The sequence below is a fragment of the Orycteropus afer genome, unplaced genomic scaffold, assembly GCF_000298275.1.
Source record: "Orycteropus afer afer isolate SDZICR_OR568_19922 unplaced genomic scaffold, OryAfe1.0 scaffold00160, whole genome shotgun sequence".
NCBI lineage: Eukaryota > Metazoa > Chordata > Mammalia > Tubulidentata > Orycteropodidae > Orycteropus > Orycteropus afer.
In genome coordinates, this window is record NW_006921747.1 from 1,501,504 (window position 1) to 1,520,037 (window position 18,534).

An 18,534-nucleotide genomic window follows, 5' to 3' on the forward strand; every position below is an offset into this window, starting at 1 on the left:
CCGTTGAGTCAAACCCGACTCATAGCGACCCCTCCTTGGGCTTCCGAGGCAGTATCACTACGGAAGTAGGATTGCCCAACCTTCCTTCCGAGGAGCGGGGAGTGGCTGGTGGGTTTGAACCGCCAGCCGTCTGGTTAGCAGGCAAATGTCTTAGCCACTATGCTACCAGAGCTCCCATATATTGTCTATATATATTTATATGTCTATAATATTTATATATTGTCTAAAATATAATATATTTTATATATTGTCTTTTTAATATATACTTTATTGTATAAAACATTTAGGTGACTCTATTCTGGGTTTGAGTCCTAGTCAATGCCACCAGCTGCCTGTCAGTGGAGGCTTGCATGTTGCTATGATGCTGACCAGGTTTCAATGGAGCTTGCAGACTAAGATGGACTAGGAAGAAAGGCCTGGAGATCTAAATATCAGCCAATGAAAACCCTCTGAATCACAATGGTCTGATGCTGTCATGCATGGGGTTGCCCTCAGTCAGGGGCCAACTCCATGGCAGCTAATAACAATAACAATCCTTTAAAACAAATCTTATGCAAAGTGCAATATTATGGAACTAATTGTTAATTTCTTAGATTTGATAAACATACAACTAATATGCTAACATTGGGGAAAATAGGGTACTTAGGCACAATCTATATGAATTTTGCAATTCTTCTGTTAATGTAAAATGTACAGTAGCAGGGCTCCAGGATTATGTCACACAGTGGGTTCAGACCACATGGTGAGTTTTCAGTGGATGACTCCCAGCACAATGCTCTTGTTCTTCAGGCTATCTTCCATGAATGGACAGCTTCTGCTTTATCCACACAGTTCCCTCATCTTCACCTGCTGGTAAAAGTCCCAGGACCTCCCTTCCTTACTCTACTTTCCTAAAGTTGGAGGACATACCAGTGCTAATGTGGCCAAGCAAAACTGATTCAATTCCAAAACCAGGGGCCAGAAGGTTTTAGTCATCAAATTAATTACCCATTTACTCAATATCCAAGATCAATACTATTCAACAGTACGGAGAAACATGTGGCACCATTAAATGACAAATGGGAAACATTCACAGAGGCTTTGGCCTGGGTTAATCAATTAATCACATTTGATTATCTCTCAGTTGCTCAGAGACTCTCCCACAAAATAAGAAAAAAAAAAAAAAAAAAAGAATTCTAGAAGGATGAAGGGACCAAATAAATGATTTTAGGAGCCTAACTTAGTCCAGGCTCTCAAGTGTTAGAACGATTTGAACAGGGACAAACCTAAGAAGAATTTTAGCAATACATATTAAAATAGTTTTATGCTTCCTATAAAAATTGTATTTCTAACCTAGTTAGAAATGCCTATAACTTTAGAATAAGTGATGAAAATGCAGCAACTATCTAATGTCTTTATTTCATTGCACTAGGCTTAGGAAATTTACTTGTGAATTTTGGAGGTTTAATCTTTTTTTAGGCAAGTTCCAGAGTTTCCTGGTTGTGTACTGCCCCTTTCCACAAAAATGCATGGCTGTTGAGTTGATTCTGACTCATACTGAACCTATAGGACAAAGTAGAACCACCCTATAGGGTTTCCAAGGCTGTTAACCTTTATGGAAGCAGACTGTACATCTTCCACCTGTAGAATGAAGTGGTAGATTTGAACTGCAAACCTTTGTGTTAGTAGCTGAATACTTAACCACAAATGTAACAACAGCTTGTGTACAGAAGACTAAAATTATGTCTATAACACTGTAGGAGTAAACAGTCTATGTTCTTTAGGATGTACCTCACAAGTAGGCTGAGGCATGGAGAGCTGTTTTTGGGTGGTTGGTTTGCTTGTTTTTTTTTTATCTACAAAGATTTTTCTGCTTAAAATCAAGTTAGCCTAAATACTTTCTTTTAATATTCCCCAAATTCTCCAGGCAAGGGAGAATTTTTTCTATAGAAAAATTGCTGTGCTGTATTTAGGGTTCAGTTTCATTGTGACAGGAGCTCTGGAGGGTAATGGTTAAAGCATACAGCTACTAACCAAAGGTCTGTGGTTGGAACTCACTAGATACTCCACAGGAAAAAAATAAGGTGTAAAGATTTACAACCTTGGAAACCCTATGGGGCATTCTACCCCATCCTATAGGGTCTCTATGAGTCAGAATTGATTGAATGGCAGTGTTCTTGTTTTTTTTTTCCCCCATTCAGAGTGCAACTTTCTTTAGGGTGATCAGCACTAATTACAGACTAGTTCTGCAACACATTGGCTCCTTAGGAGGACTCTGGCAAGAAATGGCATCAGGCTACCCATTAACTTGTCTTGAAAGTGCCCTTACTTCACAGACACAAGGAGTGATTGCATCTCAGAAAACCTGCTCCCCTAGAATCCTAAGATACAGGATTTCTTGGCTGGATTTCTTTAAAAGATTCCAGTTTTTGTTCTTCATATGAAACACCAATCTAGTTAGCAGAAAATCTGGCTCATGGAAGCCAGGCTGAAAATAGTCATGTTAATACAACTTTGCAGGGTGCTGTGTAATCTTAAAATACAGCCACTGTATATGGGATTTTGTTATGAAAAGCTTCTTTTCATTTTTCAACAATTATCCTCTTCCTCAATTTAATTCCCAATTTAATTCCCTACATTTATAAAATTCACAGGGTTTTCATGAAGGCTACGGGTTTTGGGGTTTTGTAATGAAATGATATATTTTCTACTTACTGAGAACACTTTTCTCTTTAGGGAAACACAAGCTCCAACATGGGTGTTGCTGTTTTAGCAAAACATAGATCTTGGAATTGTGCTGTGAAAGAGCAGGTATGACTTGTGCAATGCAAATACATTTGTCTATGCTTGACGCCTATTATGAAATCATTCATGTTATTTATGGTCACATGGTGATTTATGATTGGTTTTGTTAAAATAACAACAGAAAGTGAAGAAAGCCAGTATTCACTAAATTTTTCACTGCAATAAAATTTACAGTTGCATTTGCATCAACATACCATTTTTATGTGCTGCTCTTTTGGAGGTGAGGAATGTTCTTTTGGTGGCTAGAACGGTCTTCAGACCATTATTTCTTCATCTACTACCCTATCTGTTGTGGTTACCTACTGCTGCTCTGACAAGAATATACCACAAATGGGATGGCCTTAACAAACAGGAGTTTATTCTCTTACAGTTTGGAAACTTTAAGTCCAAGTTCAAAGTGCCAGGCCCTAGGGGCTGGGTGAAAGTCCCTCAGCCTTGGGCTTCAGCTCTGCATCCAGCTCCTGGCCCACCAAAGCTAGAGGCATTTCTTCACTCAGACAGCTGCTGGCTGCTGAGGCTGAGAAGGCCAAGGTTGACAAGTAAAAAGGTATAGTCCCTATGTTACCAAACTACATGGTAGGCCATTAATTCAAGTCCATTGTAAGTCCCAAAGTCGGCAGAGCATGGCAGGCTGCTGAACAATGACATGGCTACATGCAGGGTCCAAGCATGCCATAAGCTAGAGACCATTCCCAAAGCTGCTTCTTATATGTGGGAGGCAGACCACATACCCAAAGCACATACTCAGCTGCTTGTAGTACTAGCGTGACTATTTTCAGCCTGGCTTCCACGATCCCACCATGGAGTTGACTGCCAGTCTCATCATGAGGAATAACCACCACCAGCTGCCCAGCCACTCAACCAGGCCCAGTCAAATTGACATACAAATTTAACTACCACTCTATCTATCTATCTATCTATCATCTAGCTTTCTAGCTAGCCGTCAATCATTGCTCTTTTTTGTTTTCCACAGTTGTTGGTGAGAAAATATTATCTGCTAAAGCAGCACTTTTACAGAGAGCTAAAGGTTAACACCAGTACATAAAATACCTTCTTCACAGAAGGAAGATCTAGTATTACATCATTCCTGTTTCTACTGGATAGGTTTTTGTTACCACAAAATATTACCAGAAACAACCACTGCAAATCAACAAATTCCATATTTCACAGTTACAAGACTGTCCACTTCCTCTCTAGACCCTTGATATTCTTAAGTTGTCAGAGAAAATTCTCTCTTGGTTGTAGTTTATTTTCACCCCTACCCCTCTCTCAGGCTATGTACTCATATTATGACACTTTTATGCTGTATATTCAAAATGAAGCATCAGCCAGTTGCATACAGAAAGCAAAATGCCACCAATCAGTGCAAACCAAAGTCAAAAGCTTACCTTAGTTCCTTGAAGGGGTCAGCCCTGACATTAGGTGTTTCTATAGATTTAGGGAACACTGTCCCCTCCGCTCCTGCAAGAACAAAAGAAAAAAAACAAACACAAGTTGGAAATGTTGGACAACTCACCTGGGGGCACAATCAGCACACTGATTGGAGCTAAATGTAGTGAATCCTTTTCACAACCCAATTCACACATATTTTGCCACTGGCTTTAGGGCTTCATGATAGAAGAGCACTGAATCAACTAATGCAAATGGCCATTGAAAAAACAAGGAAATTCTTTTGAAAGTGTTCTTGCAGAGATCAAAGTGAGGCCAGGAGGCACATTCCATCATGGAGGGAAAAGAAAAAAAAAAGGGGGGGGGGTAACTAGAAATGGCAATGGTCTGTTTCTTATCTCTCATAAGCTACGAATAGTCATCCAACTGCAAATATTTTGCACACCATCAGCTGAAGCTCTCTTGACGCAATGCAGGGCACAAATCATAAAACATGAAATTTAAGCAGGGGTTTAGATGTTAGAAAATATGATAACTGTATTTGGGTCATAACAATTCAGCAAAAGTTTTTCAGTAAAGTTAAACTCTCTTATCTTAAAACAGAACACAATGAGAAATCATTTGAAGTGCAGTGCCTTTACACTTTGAGGATTAGCATTGATCCCTGATCTAATCTAGGCTCTTGACTTTACTAGAAGCTTTTATCTTTACAACTTGTCAACACCAGCTGAACCATTCCAGTCATAAAGATTGTTATTATTTGATTTCCCCACTCCAAAGTGTTTCCAAGTCATTTAAACCTCAGTTTATCACACACAATTGCACTGGATATTAGTTCTTCAATTAAAATAAGCTAAGGCAGTATCCTGTACCTTAAGGAAAACATGTTTATTTTTATACATCTGGTGTACTTTAATGCTATAAGGAGGGTGGAATGATTCATGTGTGAATGTCAAGAATCCACTTACATTGTTATGAGGTATAGAAATTCCCTATTGATCACTTACATTCATAATCTAGATTTATCCTGGATAGTGATGATTATAAGAAAAAGACCTGATATCTTCCTTTTGTAGCAAATTATATTTTTGTTACGTACCATAGAGTTGGTTCCCACTCACAGTGACCCTGTGTACAGCAGAACAAAACAGGGCCTAGTCCTGCACTATTCTCACAATTGTTGCTATGTTTGAGCCCACTGCTGTAGCCACTGTGACATTCCATCTTGTTGAGTGTAATCCTCTTTTTTGCTGATGTTCTTCTTTACCAAGTATGATGTCCTTCTCCAGGGAACTATCATCTCCAAGGTACCTGAGAGTAAGCTTCACCATCCTCCTTTTCTAAGCATTCTGACTATTTCTCCCAAGACAGATTTGTTTTCCTGGCAGTCCATGGTATATTCAATATTCTTCACTAACATCATAATTCAAATGCGTCAAATCTTCTCTGGTCTTCCTTATTCAGAATTTGTCCAGCTTTCACATGTGTATGAGCTAATTAAAGATACCATGACTTGAGTCTAAGAACCTTAGTCCTCAAAGTGATATTTTTGCTTTTTAACACTTCTTTAAAGAGATCTTTTGCAGCTCAAGGCAATATATCATTTGATTTCTTGACTGGTGCTCTCATGGGTGTTGATTGCTGATCCAAGTAAAATGAAATTCTTGACAACGTCAATCTTTTCTCCATTTATCATGATGTTATGTTACTGGTACAGTTGTAAGTATTTTTGTTTTCTTTATGTTGAGATGTAATCCATAATGAAGGCTGAGGTCTTTGATCTTCATTAGTAAATGTTTCAAGTCCGCTTTGCTTTCAGCAAGTGAGGTTGTGTTATCTGCATATCGCAAGTTGTTAAGAGTCTTCATTCAGTCCTGATGCGGCATTCTTCATGTAGTCTAGCTTCTCAGATTATTTGCTCCTACAGACTGAATAAGTATGGTGAAAAGATACAACACTGCTGCATATCTTTCCATACTTTAAACTATGCAATACCTCCTTATTCTAATCAAATGACTACCTTTTGATTTATATACAGATTCTTCATGAGCACAATTAAATGTTCTAGAATTGCCATTCTCTGTAATGTTATCCATAATTTTTATGATCCACACAGTCTTAGCACAATAAAACACAGGTAAACATTTTTTTTTCTGATAGTCTCTCTGCTTTTAGCCATGAACCAGCTAACATCAACAATGATATCCCTCTTTCCACATCCTCTTCTGAGCTCAGCTTGAATTTCTAGCACCAACATAGCACTGATGTGTTGGTGCAACCATTTCTGAATTATTTTTAGTAAAATTTTACTTGCATGTGATATTAAAGATATTATCTGAAAATTTCCACATCCCATTGGTGATTGGAATGGACACAAATATGGATCTTTTCCAATCAGTTGGTCAGGTAGTTTCCTTCCATATTTCTTGGTATAGAAGAGAGAATGCTTCCAGCACTGCATTCATTTATTAAAACATCTCACTTTAGATCAGTTCCTGAATCCTTGTTTCCAGCCAGTGCCTTCAGTGCATCTTAGATTTCTTCCTTCAATACCATCTCTTCTTGAATATTATCTTCTAGAATAGTTAAATGTTGACTAATTCTTTTTGGTACATTGATTCTGTGTATTCCTTCCATCTTCTTTTGATGTTTCCTTCATCATTCAATATTTGCCTGTAGATACTGCAACTTGAAGCCTGAATTTTTTATGTAATACTTTCAGCTTGAGAAATGCCAAGCATGTTCTTCCCTTTTAGTTTTCTAACTTCAGGTCTTTGCATGTTTCATTATAATACTTTATTTTGTCATCTTGAGCTGCCCTGTGAACTCTTCCATTCAGCTTTTACTTCATCATTTCTTCCAGTCGCTTTAGCTACTCTACATTCAAGAGTCTCTTCTGACATCCATTTTGGTCTTTTCTTTCTTTACTGTCTTTTTAATGAACTTTTGCTCTATTCATGTATAATGTTCTTGATGTCATCCCACAATTCATCTAGTCTTCAGTCACTGGTGTTTAATGTGTCAAATTTATTCTTCAGATGGTCTCTGTTTTGGTTCTCTAGTGCTGTTGTAATAGAAAATATCAAACGTGGATGACTTTCACAAACAGGGATTTATTCTCTTACAGTTTAGGAAGCTAGAAGTCTGAGTTCAAAGTGCCAGATCTAGGGGCCCACCTTGACCTTGGGCTTCAGATATGCCTCTTCCTTAATTCAGGCAGCTGCTGGCTGCTGAGGCTGACAAACCCAAAGTTGACAAGTAAAATAGCACAGTCCCCAGATTATCAAGCAACATGGCAGGCCACTAGTTCAAGTCCAGAAACAGTCTCAAGATCAGCAGACAATATGGGAGACCACTGACATGAAGACTTGGCCAAATGCAGGACCCAGATGTGCCAAAGCTCAGAGACCTTTCTCAAAGCTTCTTATATACTGGAAGCAGACCCCATCCCTAAGGCTGCTACTCAGCTGCTCACAGCATGTTCCACCATGGAGTTGATTACCAGTCTCATCATAGGGAATTACTACATCCAGCTGCCCAGCCACTCAAAACCAGGCCAAACCAAGTTGACATATAAATTTAACTACCATAGTCTCTAAAGATATAGTCAAGTTCATATACAGCTCTTGTGGGCTTGTTTTCATTTTGTTTAGCTTCAACTTGAACTTTCATATGAGCAGTTGATGGTCTGTTCTGCAGATGAGCACTGACATTGTTCTGACTGACGATGTTGAGTTTCTCCAATGTCTCTGTCCACAGATTTAGTCAATTTCATTCCTGTATATTCCACCTGGTGAGGTTTGCATGTATAGTCACCATTTACATTGTTGAGAAAAAGGTATTTCTAATGAACAGGTCATTGGTCTTGCAAAATTCTACCACCAAAGCCTTATTTTCTGACCACTAATCCTTGTTTGTTTCCAACTTTCATATTAGAAGCACCAATAATTATCAATGTATCATGACTATATGTTTGATCAATTTCAGACTGAAGAAGTTGGTAAAAATCTTTAATATCTTCATCTTTGGAATTAGTGGTTAGTAGGTAAATTTGAATAATAGTTCAATTTTTAAGGGGTCTACCTTGTAAGTGTATGGATATTGTCCTATCATTGACAGTATTGTACTACAGGATAGATCATGAGATGTTCTTTTTGCAAAGGAAGGTTACTCTATTCCTTTTCAATTTGTCATTCCCAGCATAGTAGATGATATGTTTATCTGATTCAAAATGGTCAATAATATCCCATTTCAGTTCACTGATGTCTAGAATATCTATCTCCAAGTGTTCCATTTCATTTTTGATGATTTCCAATTTTCTTAGATTCATACTTCATACATTCCATGTCTGAATTATTAATGTATGTTTGCAGCTATTTCTTCTTATTTTGAATCATGCAAAACACATAAGGAAATGAATGTCTCAAAAGCTTTACTCCATCTGTGTCATTAGTCAACTCTACTTTGAGGAGGCAGCTCTTTCCCAGTTGTAGTTTGAGTGCCTTCAATATGAGGAGCTACTCTTCCAGCACTATATCAGATAATATTCTGCTGTTATTCATAATGTTTGCACTGGCTGACTTTTTTAGAAGTAGATCACCATGCCCTCTTTCCTAGTCTGTGTTATTCTGGAAGGTCTGATGAAACCTCTCCTCCATGGTAGCCCTCCTGGTATTTGAAATATCAGTAATATAGCTTCTAGTATCACAATAATGCACAAGCCAGCACAGTAGTTATCATGACAGACTGAAACACAAATAGTTTTTACAGCAAACTATAGAAATACTTAATCTTTTTTGATGAGTAACAGACTAATGCAAGTGAAAACAGGAAATAATGCCTCATCTTAACATTATACAGTGAAACCTGTGAGAGCCAGAACGAGAAGGGACTGTCTTTTTTTTTTTCTTTTTTCTGGGTCTCATAAATTTTCTACCTTGAAATAATGTGGTCTTACCATTTTAAAATTGCTCTCTGTCAATGGAAAATGTTTAAGTTTCCTTCTCTGACAGATGCCTGCCTTACACAGGTTTCACCTTTCACAGATTTTACTGCACACAGTCATTTATAAAGGAATGTTTTGATGTATAATATTATTGTTCTAAAGCTAACATTTTGAGTGACTCCTACATGCTAAACACCATCACATATACTTCATATGTACTAGTTCATTTATTCTTTGCAACAACACCTACAAAAATGACAGATACAATAGGCATGTTGTTGTTGTTGTTGTTATGTGCCGTCGAGTCAGCCCTGACTCATAGCGACCCCTCCTTGGGTTTCCGAGGCAGTATCACTACGGAAGTAGGATTGCCCAACCTTCCTTCCGAGGAGTGGCTGGTGGGTTTGAACCGCCAGCCTTCTGGTTAGCAGTCAAGTGCCTTAACCATTATGCTACCAGAGCTCCCACAATAGGCATAGAAAGATTAAACATGGGGTCATTTAAGATCTTTCTTGGTCCATAGGCACTCTTTTCAACTCTTCAAAACACATTACTTCAAATATATAAAAATGTACCCACCAACCTAACTAGTTGTGGAGTCAATTTCACCCTATGGTGACCCTGTGTATTTGAGAGCAGAACAGTGCTCCATGTAGTTTCAATGACTGATTTTTCTAAAGTAGATCACCAGGACTTTCTTCCAAATATACCTACAAAAATAACAAACAAACAAATAAGCCCATTGCCACCGAGTTCATTCCAAATCATAGAGACCCCACAGGACAGAGTAGAATGGCCCTATAGGGTTTCCAAAACTATATTTATGGAAGCAGACTTCCATATCTTTCTTCCTCAGAGTGGCTGGTGGATTAGAGCTGCTGACTTTTTGGTTAGCAACCAAGTGCTTAACCACTGTGCCACCAGGGATCCTTAATGTATTCAATAAAAAAAAACAGAAAACCACTAGATTCAAAATAATTCTGACTCTTGGCAGCACTATAGCAATCCTATAGGATAGAGTAGAACTGCCTCATAGGCTTTACCGGGCTGTAAACTTTTACAGAAGCAGACTTCCACATCTTTCTCCTGCAGAATGGCTGTTGGGTTCAAACCACTCCCCATTTGGTTAGCATCTATGTGCTTTAAAGCACTGTGCCACCAGGGCTCCTTAATGTACCCACAGACCCCGTTAAATATTTTTATGTAAATTTCATAAGAATGTTCACAGTTGTTGTGTTACAAATAAATTATTCATTTTGCTCTTATGATTTAAATTTTATTGCATTCTCTATAACTAAATATGAATATGCTGGATGGTGTTAACTATAATTGTTACCATCATTTAGCTGTTGTTAAACATGAATTAAATTTGATTTTGCAGAGTATATATTTCATTTCTTTAACAATTCTGGGGCCTGTGAGAAGTACCCAGTAGTCCTTGGGTGGTGCAAACAGCTAAGCATTTGGCTACTAACCAAAAAGGTGGGAAGTTTAAACTCACCTAGAGGCACCTTGAAAGAAAGGTCTGGTGATCTGCTTTCCAAAGTTCACAGACTTAAAAACCCCATGAAGGAGCAGTTTTACTCTGCACATGAGGTGCTTCTGAGTAAGAATTGACTTAATGGCAACTTTTTGTTTTCTTTTTTTTAACATGTACCCAGAACACAAGCACTATGGGGGCTACCTAGTAATGAACAAGCCCTGCTAAAGTCACATGACAGTGCATGCTGCATCAGGATGTGGCCCAGACTGTCTCAGACCCAAGAGCATGCCTTTATCCATCTCTCTGTGCCACCTCCAACCTGTCTTTGAGAAGTTCCCATCTGTCACTGTTGTAATTAGAAGAAACTTCTTTTTGAAATTCTTAGAGCTGCATAGTTCTTAACCAATTGAACCCTACATATATATATACATATGATTAAAAGAAACAATTATGTATCTCAGTAGGAGAAGGATGGTATATTAGTTTTCTAGTGGTGTTATAACTGAAATACCACAAATGCATGCCTTTAACAAATAGGAATTTATTCTCTTACAGTTTAGGAGGCTAGAAATCTGAATTCAGAGTGCTGGCTCTAGGCCACTGGACCTTGGGCTTCAGCTCTGCCTGTTGTTCCAGGCCCACTGGAGCAAGCTAGAGGCTTCTTCCACCTCCTGAAGCTGCTGGTTGCTGAGGTTGATGAACCCAAGATCAACAGGTAAAATGACACAAACCCCAAACTGGCAGGCAACACGGAGGACACTTATTGGGATGAAAACTTGGCCAAATGCAGGATCCAAATGTGCCAAAAAGCTACAGACTTTTCTGAAAGCTTCACCATATATACTGGAAGTAAACCACATCCCGAAATCAACTACTTAGCTACTCACAGCAGATTCCACCATGGAGATGGTTACAATTTATCATAGGGAATAACTACATCCAGCTGTCCAGCCACTCAAAACCAGGGCCAGGCAAAGTTGACACACAACCTTAACTATGATAGCTGGTTATTTGTTTTATATTGTCCACACTCTTCACCCTATCTCAAACCTCCCCTTCTTCTACCAAGATTCCCATGAAAATTGCAATAGAAATAATCACTAACACTTTTCAATACCATAGGTTGGGCAATCTACTTCTGTAGTGGTATCACTTTGGAAATCCAAGGAGGTATCACTATGAATCGGGTCCAACTCAATGGCACATATCAACAACAACAATAGTCATAACTATCTACTTTGACAAGATGCCAGTCAGCATGCTCATGGACAACTTTCATTATTTGAACTGTTATTATAATACAATGTAGCTTACATTTTCACCTATGTGTTATATCCACTCTTACCATAAATTTTTGAGACTTTTGAAGCCAAAGAACACATATTTTACAACTTTTTGACTATGGGAAAAATACCTGCACATTAGATGAAATATATTAAATTTATTTAGACAAAAATCTAAAAATGAGGAATGACATTTTCTCATGTAAAATGAGCCTTGAAATCCTGGGCCACTGTCTTTATCTCATTTAAACTTTGTGCTCAGCCTGTTTCTTCATTTGCCATATATAATGATGAAAACTAACATAATCTTTTACTTGTGTCTGGCTGTACTAGGCTAAAGAAGGGTCTAGTCTCCTGAAGTTGGTGACCCTTAGCTCTCCATTATTTGAAGCCACTTCAAGAAAGGTCCAGGGTTATAATAAAGTCATCCAGCACATAAGAAGGAGCTCTGGTAATATAGTGCCTAAGACACTTGACTACTAACCAGAATGATAACCAGTTCAAACCCACCAGCCACTCCTTGGAAGGAAGGTTGGGCAATCTACTTCAGTAGTGGTAACACCTCGGAAACCCAAGGACGGGTTGCTATGAGTCGAGGCCAACTCAACAGCACATAACAACAACAGCGGCAGCACATAAGAGGAGCTCACTAAAAGCATATTGAGAGAATGTGGTCTTCTTTGAACATGTGAGCTTAGATCCTCAGATTTCTGCTATCAGCAACTAGTTTTGCTGTCTTCTGTACTCTAAGTGCCTCAAAGGCTGGGAATTTGTCTTGTTCTGTATGTATCAAATTCTCACTGTCTATTACAATGTCTAAGGCACTCTGGTGGTGTAATAGATAAGACACTTGACTGCTAACCAGAAGTTTAGCAGTTCAAACCCACCAGCTGCTCTGCAGAAGGAAGATGGGCAATCTACTTCTGTAAAGATGTATAGCCTCGGAAACTCAATGGATCGCTATGAGTTGGAAATGACTCACTGGCAGTGAGGTTGGTTCTTGGTTTTTTTATTACAATTTCTGACACAGATTTGTTGTTGTTAGTTGCTCTCTACTTGCTCATGGCAACCCCGTGCTCAATGGGGGTGGGAACCACTGCTTGGCCTTATGCCATCCCTGTGATCAGTTGCAGACTTGACTATAGTGAGCCATAGGTTTTCACTGGGTGACTTTCGAAAGCAGATTTACAGGCCTTTCTTCCCAGTACATCTTAGTCTGGAAGCTCAGCTGAAACCTGTTCAGCATCACAGAAACCTACAAGCCTCCACTGACAGGTGGGTGGTGGCTGCATATGAGGTACACTGGCCATGAATCAAACCCAGATCTTTTGCATGGAAGGTGAGAATTCTACCACTGAGCCACCACTGCCTCACTAACACAAATTAGGTACTCAATAAATACTTGCAAACTGTTCTGGTTGCCTAGTGCTGCTCTGACAAGAATATGCCACAAATGGGATGGCTTGAAGAAACTGGAGTTTATTCTACTACAGTTCGGGAGGCTAGAAGTCTAAGTTCAAAGTGCCAGGCTCCTGGGGCTGTGTGAAAGCCTTTCAATCTTGGGCTTCAGCTCTGCCTCTTGCTCCCAGCCCACTGAAGCTAGAGGCATCTCTTCACTCAGCAGCTACTGGCTGCTGAGGCTAACAAGCCCAAGGTTGACAAATAAAATGGCACAGTCCTGATGTTACCAAATCACATGGTAGGCCATTAATTCAAGTCCATTGTAAGTCCCAAGGTCAGCAGAGCATGGCAGGCTGCTGAAGAACAACACAGCTACATGCAGTGTCCAAGCATGCCATATGCTGGAGACCATTCCCCAAGGCTTCTCTTTATATACAGGTAGCACACCACATCCCTAGGGCAGCTACTCACCTGTTCACAGTAGATTCCCATGGAGTTGATTACCAGTCTTATCATGGGGAATACTACATCTAGCTGCCCTGCCACTCAACCAGGCCCAGCCAAGTTGATACACAAACTTAACTACCACACAAACTATTTAGAGCACTCATTTAGCAATGAAAACACACCATTTGGGATTTTTATTTACCTTGTAAACATTTATCCCAGCTCTTCAACTAGATCTTAAGCTCTCTGTGACCCGGGATGAGGTCATATATAGAATACAGGCAATTTACACTTTTAGTTTCTAAGTCTTCTACCTGACTCATTTCCCACTGGAACTGTTGTTTTTATGGCAATACTAATTCATTGTTATAAAACTCCTCACACATTGCATTAGATTTTTAATGCATGTCCAAATTCACAATCCAAAAATTTATTTTCATTCTACCTGTAAAATAAGAGATATGCTAATATGCTATTTAGGCTCAATACAAACAAATCTTTAATCAAAATGAGACCAAAGGCATGTGGTCTCTTCCCTAGACCAGGGAACCTGCTAATTTTATAGATTAGAATTCTTGGCCTAAAAAGAGGTGGGACACAGGGGTCACGAGGCCAATAAGTGCTGGTACTGAGATTCACATCCAAACAATGGATTATGGAACCAACTATCAGCCATTGTAGGAGTTCTAGTGGCATAGTGCCTAAGGCATTTGACTGCTAACCAGAACGTTGATGGCTGAAACCCATCACCTGCTCCGTGGAAGGAAAATGGCAATCTACTTCCATAAAGATTTACCACTTTGGAAACTCAATGGGGTTCACTATGAGTGGGAATCAACTTGATAGCAGTGAGTTTTTAAATTTTTTTAAAAAGCACCCATATGCTTTCCTGTCTCATTTCCTTAATGCCAGGTCAAAGTGGCTCTCTACCAAACAAAACCAAATGAATTACCATCGAGTCAATTGAGATTCATAGCAACTCCATTTTTGTAGAATAGAACTGTGCTCCAAAAGGTTTTCAAGGCTGTGTTCAAGACTGTGACCTTTAGGAAGCAGAAGACCAAGCCTTACTTCCAAGGCCCCTTTGGATTGGTTTGAACCACTGATTTTTTTAGTTATTACTTGAGTGCTTAACCATTTGTGCCACCCAGGGACTCTAATCCCTGTGAAACAGCATCTGTTAAATGGCAAGCTTGGCCATTTTGAATCAGACAACCATAAAATCTGCTATGCCAAGAATGACAAATTGAAGAGGAATGCTGTGCCATTCATCATTACAAAGAATGTCTCAAGATCCATCCTGAAGTACAATGCTGTCAGTGATAGGATAATATCCATATGCCTACAAGGAAGACCAATTAATACTACTATTATTCAAATTTACACACCAACAACCAAACCAAAGATGAAGAAAGTAAAGATTTTTACCACCTTCTGCAGTCTGAAATTGACCAAACACGCAATCAAGATGTGTTGATTATTACTGGTGATTGAAATACAAAATTTGGAAACAATGAATTACCAGTAGTTGGAAAATATGGTCTCAGTGATGGAAATGATGCTGAAAATTGTATGATAGAATTTTGCAAGACCAACTACTTATCCATTGCAAATACCTTTTTCAACAACATAAATGGAAGCTATAAACATGGACTTCACCAGATGGAATACACAGGAGTCTGAGTGACTGCATCTTTGGAAAGAGGCAATGGAGAAGCTCGATTCTCTTCAACTAAAACAAAGCCAGGAGCTGACTGAGGAACAGATCATTAATTGCTCATATGCAAGTTCAAGTTGAAGCTGAAGACAATGAAAACAACTCCATGAGAGCCAAAATATGACCTTGTATGTATCCCTTCTGAATTTAGAGACCATCTAAAAAATAGATTTGATGCATTGAACACCAATGACCAAAAATCAGAGGAATTGTGAGATGACATAAAGAACATCATCCATGAAGAAAGCAAAAGATCATTAAAAAGACAAGAAGGGAAGAAAAGACCACAATGGATGTCAGAAAACACTCTGAAACTTGCTCTTGAATGGAGAGTAGCTAAAGCAAATGGAAGAAATGACAAGATAAAAGAGCTGAACAGAAGATTTCAAAAAGCAGCTCAAAAAGACAAAGTCAATTATTACAATGAAATGTGCAAAGACATGGAGTTAGAAAACCAAAAGGGAAGAACACACTTGGGATTTCTCAAGCTGAAAGAATTGAAGAAAAAATTTAAGTCTCAAGTTGCAATATTGAAGGATTCTATGGGCAAAATAGGAGCTCTGGTAGCATAGTGCCTAAGGCACTTGACTGCTAACCAGAAGGCTGGCGGTTCAAACCCACCAGCCACTCCTCGGAAGGAAGGTTGGGCAATCCTACTTCCGTAGTGATACTGCCTCAGAAACCCAAGGAGGGGTCGCTATGAGTCGGGGCCGACTCAATGGCAAACAAGAACAACAGCAACATGGGCAAAATATTGAATGATGCAAGAAACACCAAAAGAAGTTGGAGGGAACACACAGAGTCACTATACCAAAAAGAATTGGTTGATATTCATCCATTTGACAAGGTGGTATATGATCAAGAACCAATAGTACTGAAGGAAGAAGTTGAAGGTGTACTGAAGGAAGTGGCAAAAAACAAGCCTCCAGGAATTGACAGAATACCCATTGAGATGTTTCAACAAATGGATGCCACACTGGAAGCACTCACGCAGCTATGCCAACAGATTTGGAAGACAGCTACCTGGACAAGTGACTGGAAGATATCCATATTTGTACCCATTCCAAATAAAGGTGATCTCAGAGAATGTGGAAATTATCAATAATATCATTAATATCACATACAAGTAAGATCTTACTAAAGATAATTGAAAAACAGTTGGAGAAATATATTACCAGAGAATTTCCAGAAATGCAAGCTGGAGTCAGAAGAGGATGTGGAATGAAGGATATCACTGCTTATGTTAGATGGATCTTGGTTGAAAGCAAAGAATAGCTGAAAGATGTTTACTTGTATCGTATTGACTATGCTCTGGTAGCATAGTGCCTAAGACACTTGACTGCTAACCAGAAGGCTGGTGGTTCAAACCCACCAGCCACTCCTCGGAAGGAAGGTTGGGCAATCCTACTTCCATAGTGATACTGCCTCGGAAACCCAAGGAGGGGTCGCTGTGAGTCGGGGCCGACTCGATGGCATATAACAACAACAACAACAACATGCAAAAACATTCGACTGTGTGAATCATAACAAATTATGGATAACATTGAGGAAAACAGGAACTCTGGAACACTTAATTGTGCTCATGAGGTACCTGTACATAGACTAGGAGGTTGTTGTTTGAACACAACAAGGGAATACTGCATGGTTTAATATCAGGAAGGGAGTGCATCAGGTTTGTATCCTTTCACCATATTTATTCAATCTGTATGCCGAGCAAATAATTTGAGAAGTTGGATTATATGAAGAAGAATGTGGCATGAGGATTGGAGGAAGACTCATGAATAACCTGAGATATGCAGACAATACAACTTTGCTTGCTGAAAGTGAGGATGACTTGAAGAACATACTGATTAAGATTAAAGACTACAGTCTGCAGTATGGATTACACCTCACCATAAAGAAAATGGACTAATAAGGAGCATCACAATAAAAGGAGAAAATATTGAAATTGTCAAAGATTTCATATTACTTGGTTCCACAATCAACATCAATGGAAGAAGTAGTCAAGACATCAGACAATGTATTGCACTGGACAAATCTGCTATAGAAGACTTCTTACAAGTGCTGAAGAGCAAATATGTCTCCTTACAGACTAAGGTGCACCTTGCCCAAGCCATGGTGTTTTCAATAGCCTCATATGGATATGAGAGCTGGACAATGAATAAGGAGGACAGAAGAAGAGTTGATGCTTTTGAGAGTTGATTGTTGGTGAAGAATACTGAAGTACCATGGAATGCCAGAAAACTAATAAATCTGTCTTGGAAGAAATGCAGCCGGAATGTTCCTTGGTAGTGAGAATGGCCAGATTTTGTCTCACCTACTTTGGTCATGTTGTCAGAAAGCACAACATGGAGGATGGTATCATGTTTGGTTAAAGTGGTAAAGTGGAGGGTCAGTAAAAAAGGGGAAGGACCTCAACAAGACAGACTGACACAATGGCTGCAACAATGTACTCAGGTATAGCAAGCATTGTGAGGTTGGCACATGACTGCACAGTCTGTGTTCTATTGTACACTGGGTCACTAGGAGTCGAAGGCAACTTGGGAGCACCTAACAAAAACTGGCAAGTGAGCAGAAACCAGAGAGAGTAGGCTCTCACTGCTGGGAAATGTAGGCAGCATGACAGGCTCTGGAAGTGAAAGGGAAGACATTTTTATTCCCCTACCTCCCACCTTCCAACCCATTGTTGTTGTTATTAGGTGCCGTTGAGCCATCTCCAATTCATAGCAACCCTGTGTACAACAGAATGAAACACTGCCCTGTCTTGTGCCAACCTCACAATCCTTGCTATACCTGAGCCCATAGTTGCAGTCATTGTGTCAATTCATCTCATTGAGGGCTGTCCCCTTTTTCATTGACCCTCCACTTTATGTATCATGTAATCTTTCTCCAGATAATGCTCCTTTCTGACAACATGACCAAAGTAGGTGAGACAAAGTAGGAGCATTCTGGCTGCACTTCTTCCAAGACAGATATGTTAATTCTTTTAGCAGTCCATGGTATTTTCAGTATTCTTTGCCAACACCACAAATCACAAGCATCAACTCTTTTTGTTCTTCCTTATTCACTGCCCAGCTCTCACATG

At 39.3% G+C, this 18,534-nt stretch overlaps 1 protein-coding gene across 1 annotated transcript in view; it reads right to left on the reverse strand.

Moving 5' to 3' along the window:
* The window catches only part of SGCD (sarcoglycan delta), a 639,197-nt gene that overhangs the window by 145,749 nt on the left and 474,914 nt on the right, over positions 1-18,534 (reverse strand). The window contains exon 5 of the mRNA XM_007946410.2: positions 4,173-4,245. Within this exon, the coding sequence (XP_007944601.1) occupies positions 4,173-4,245 (73 nt within the window). The remainder of the gene's footprint in view (positions 1-4,172; positions 4,246-18,534) is intronic.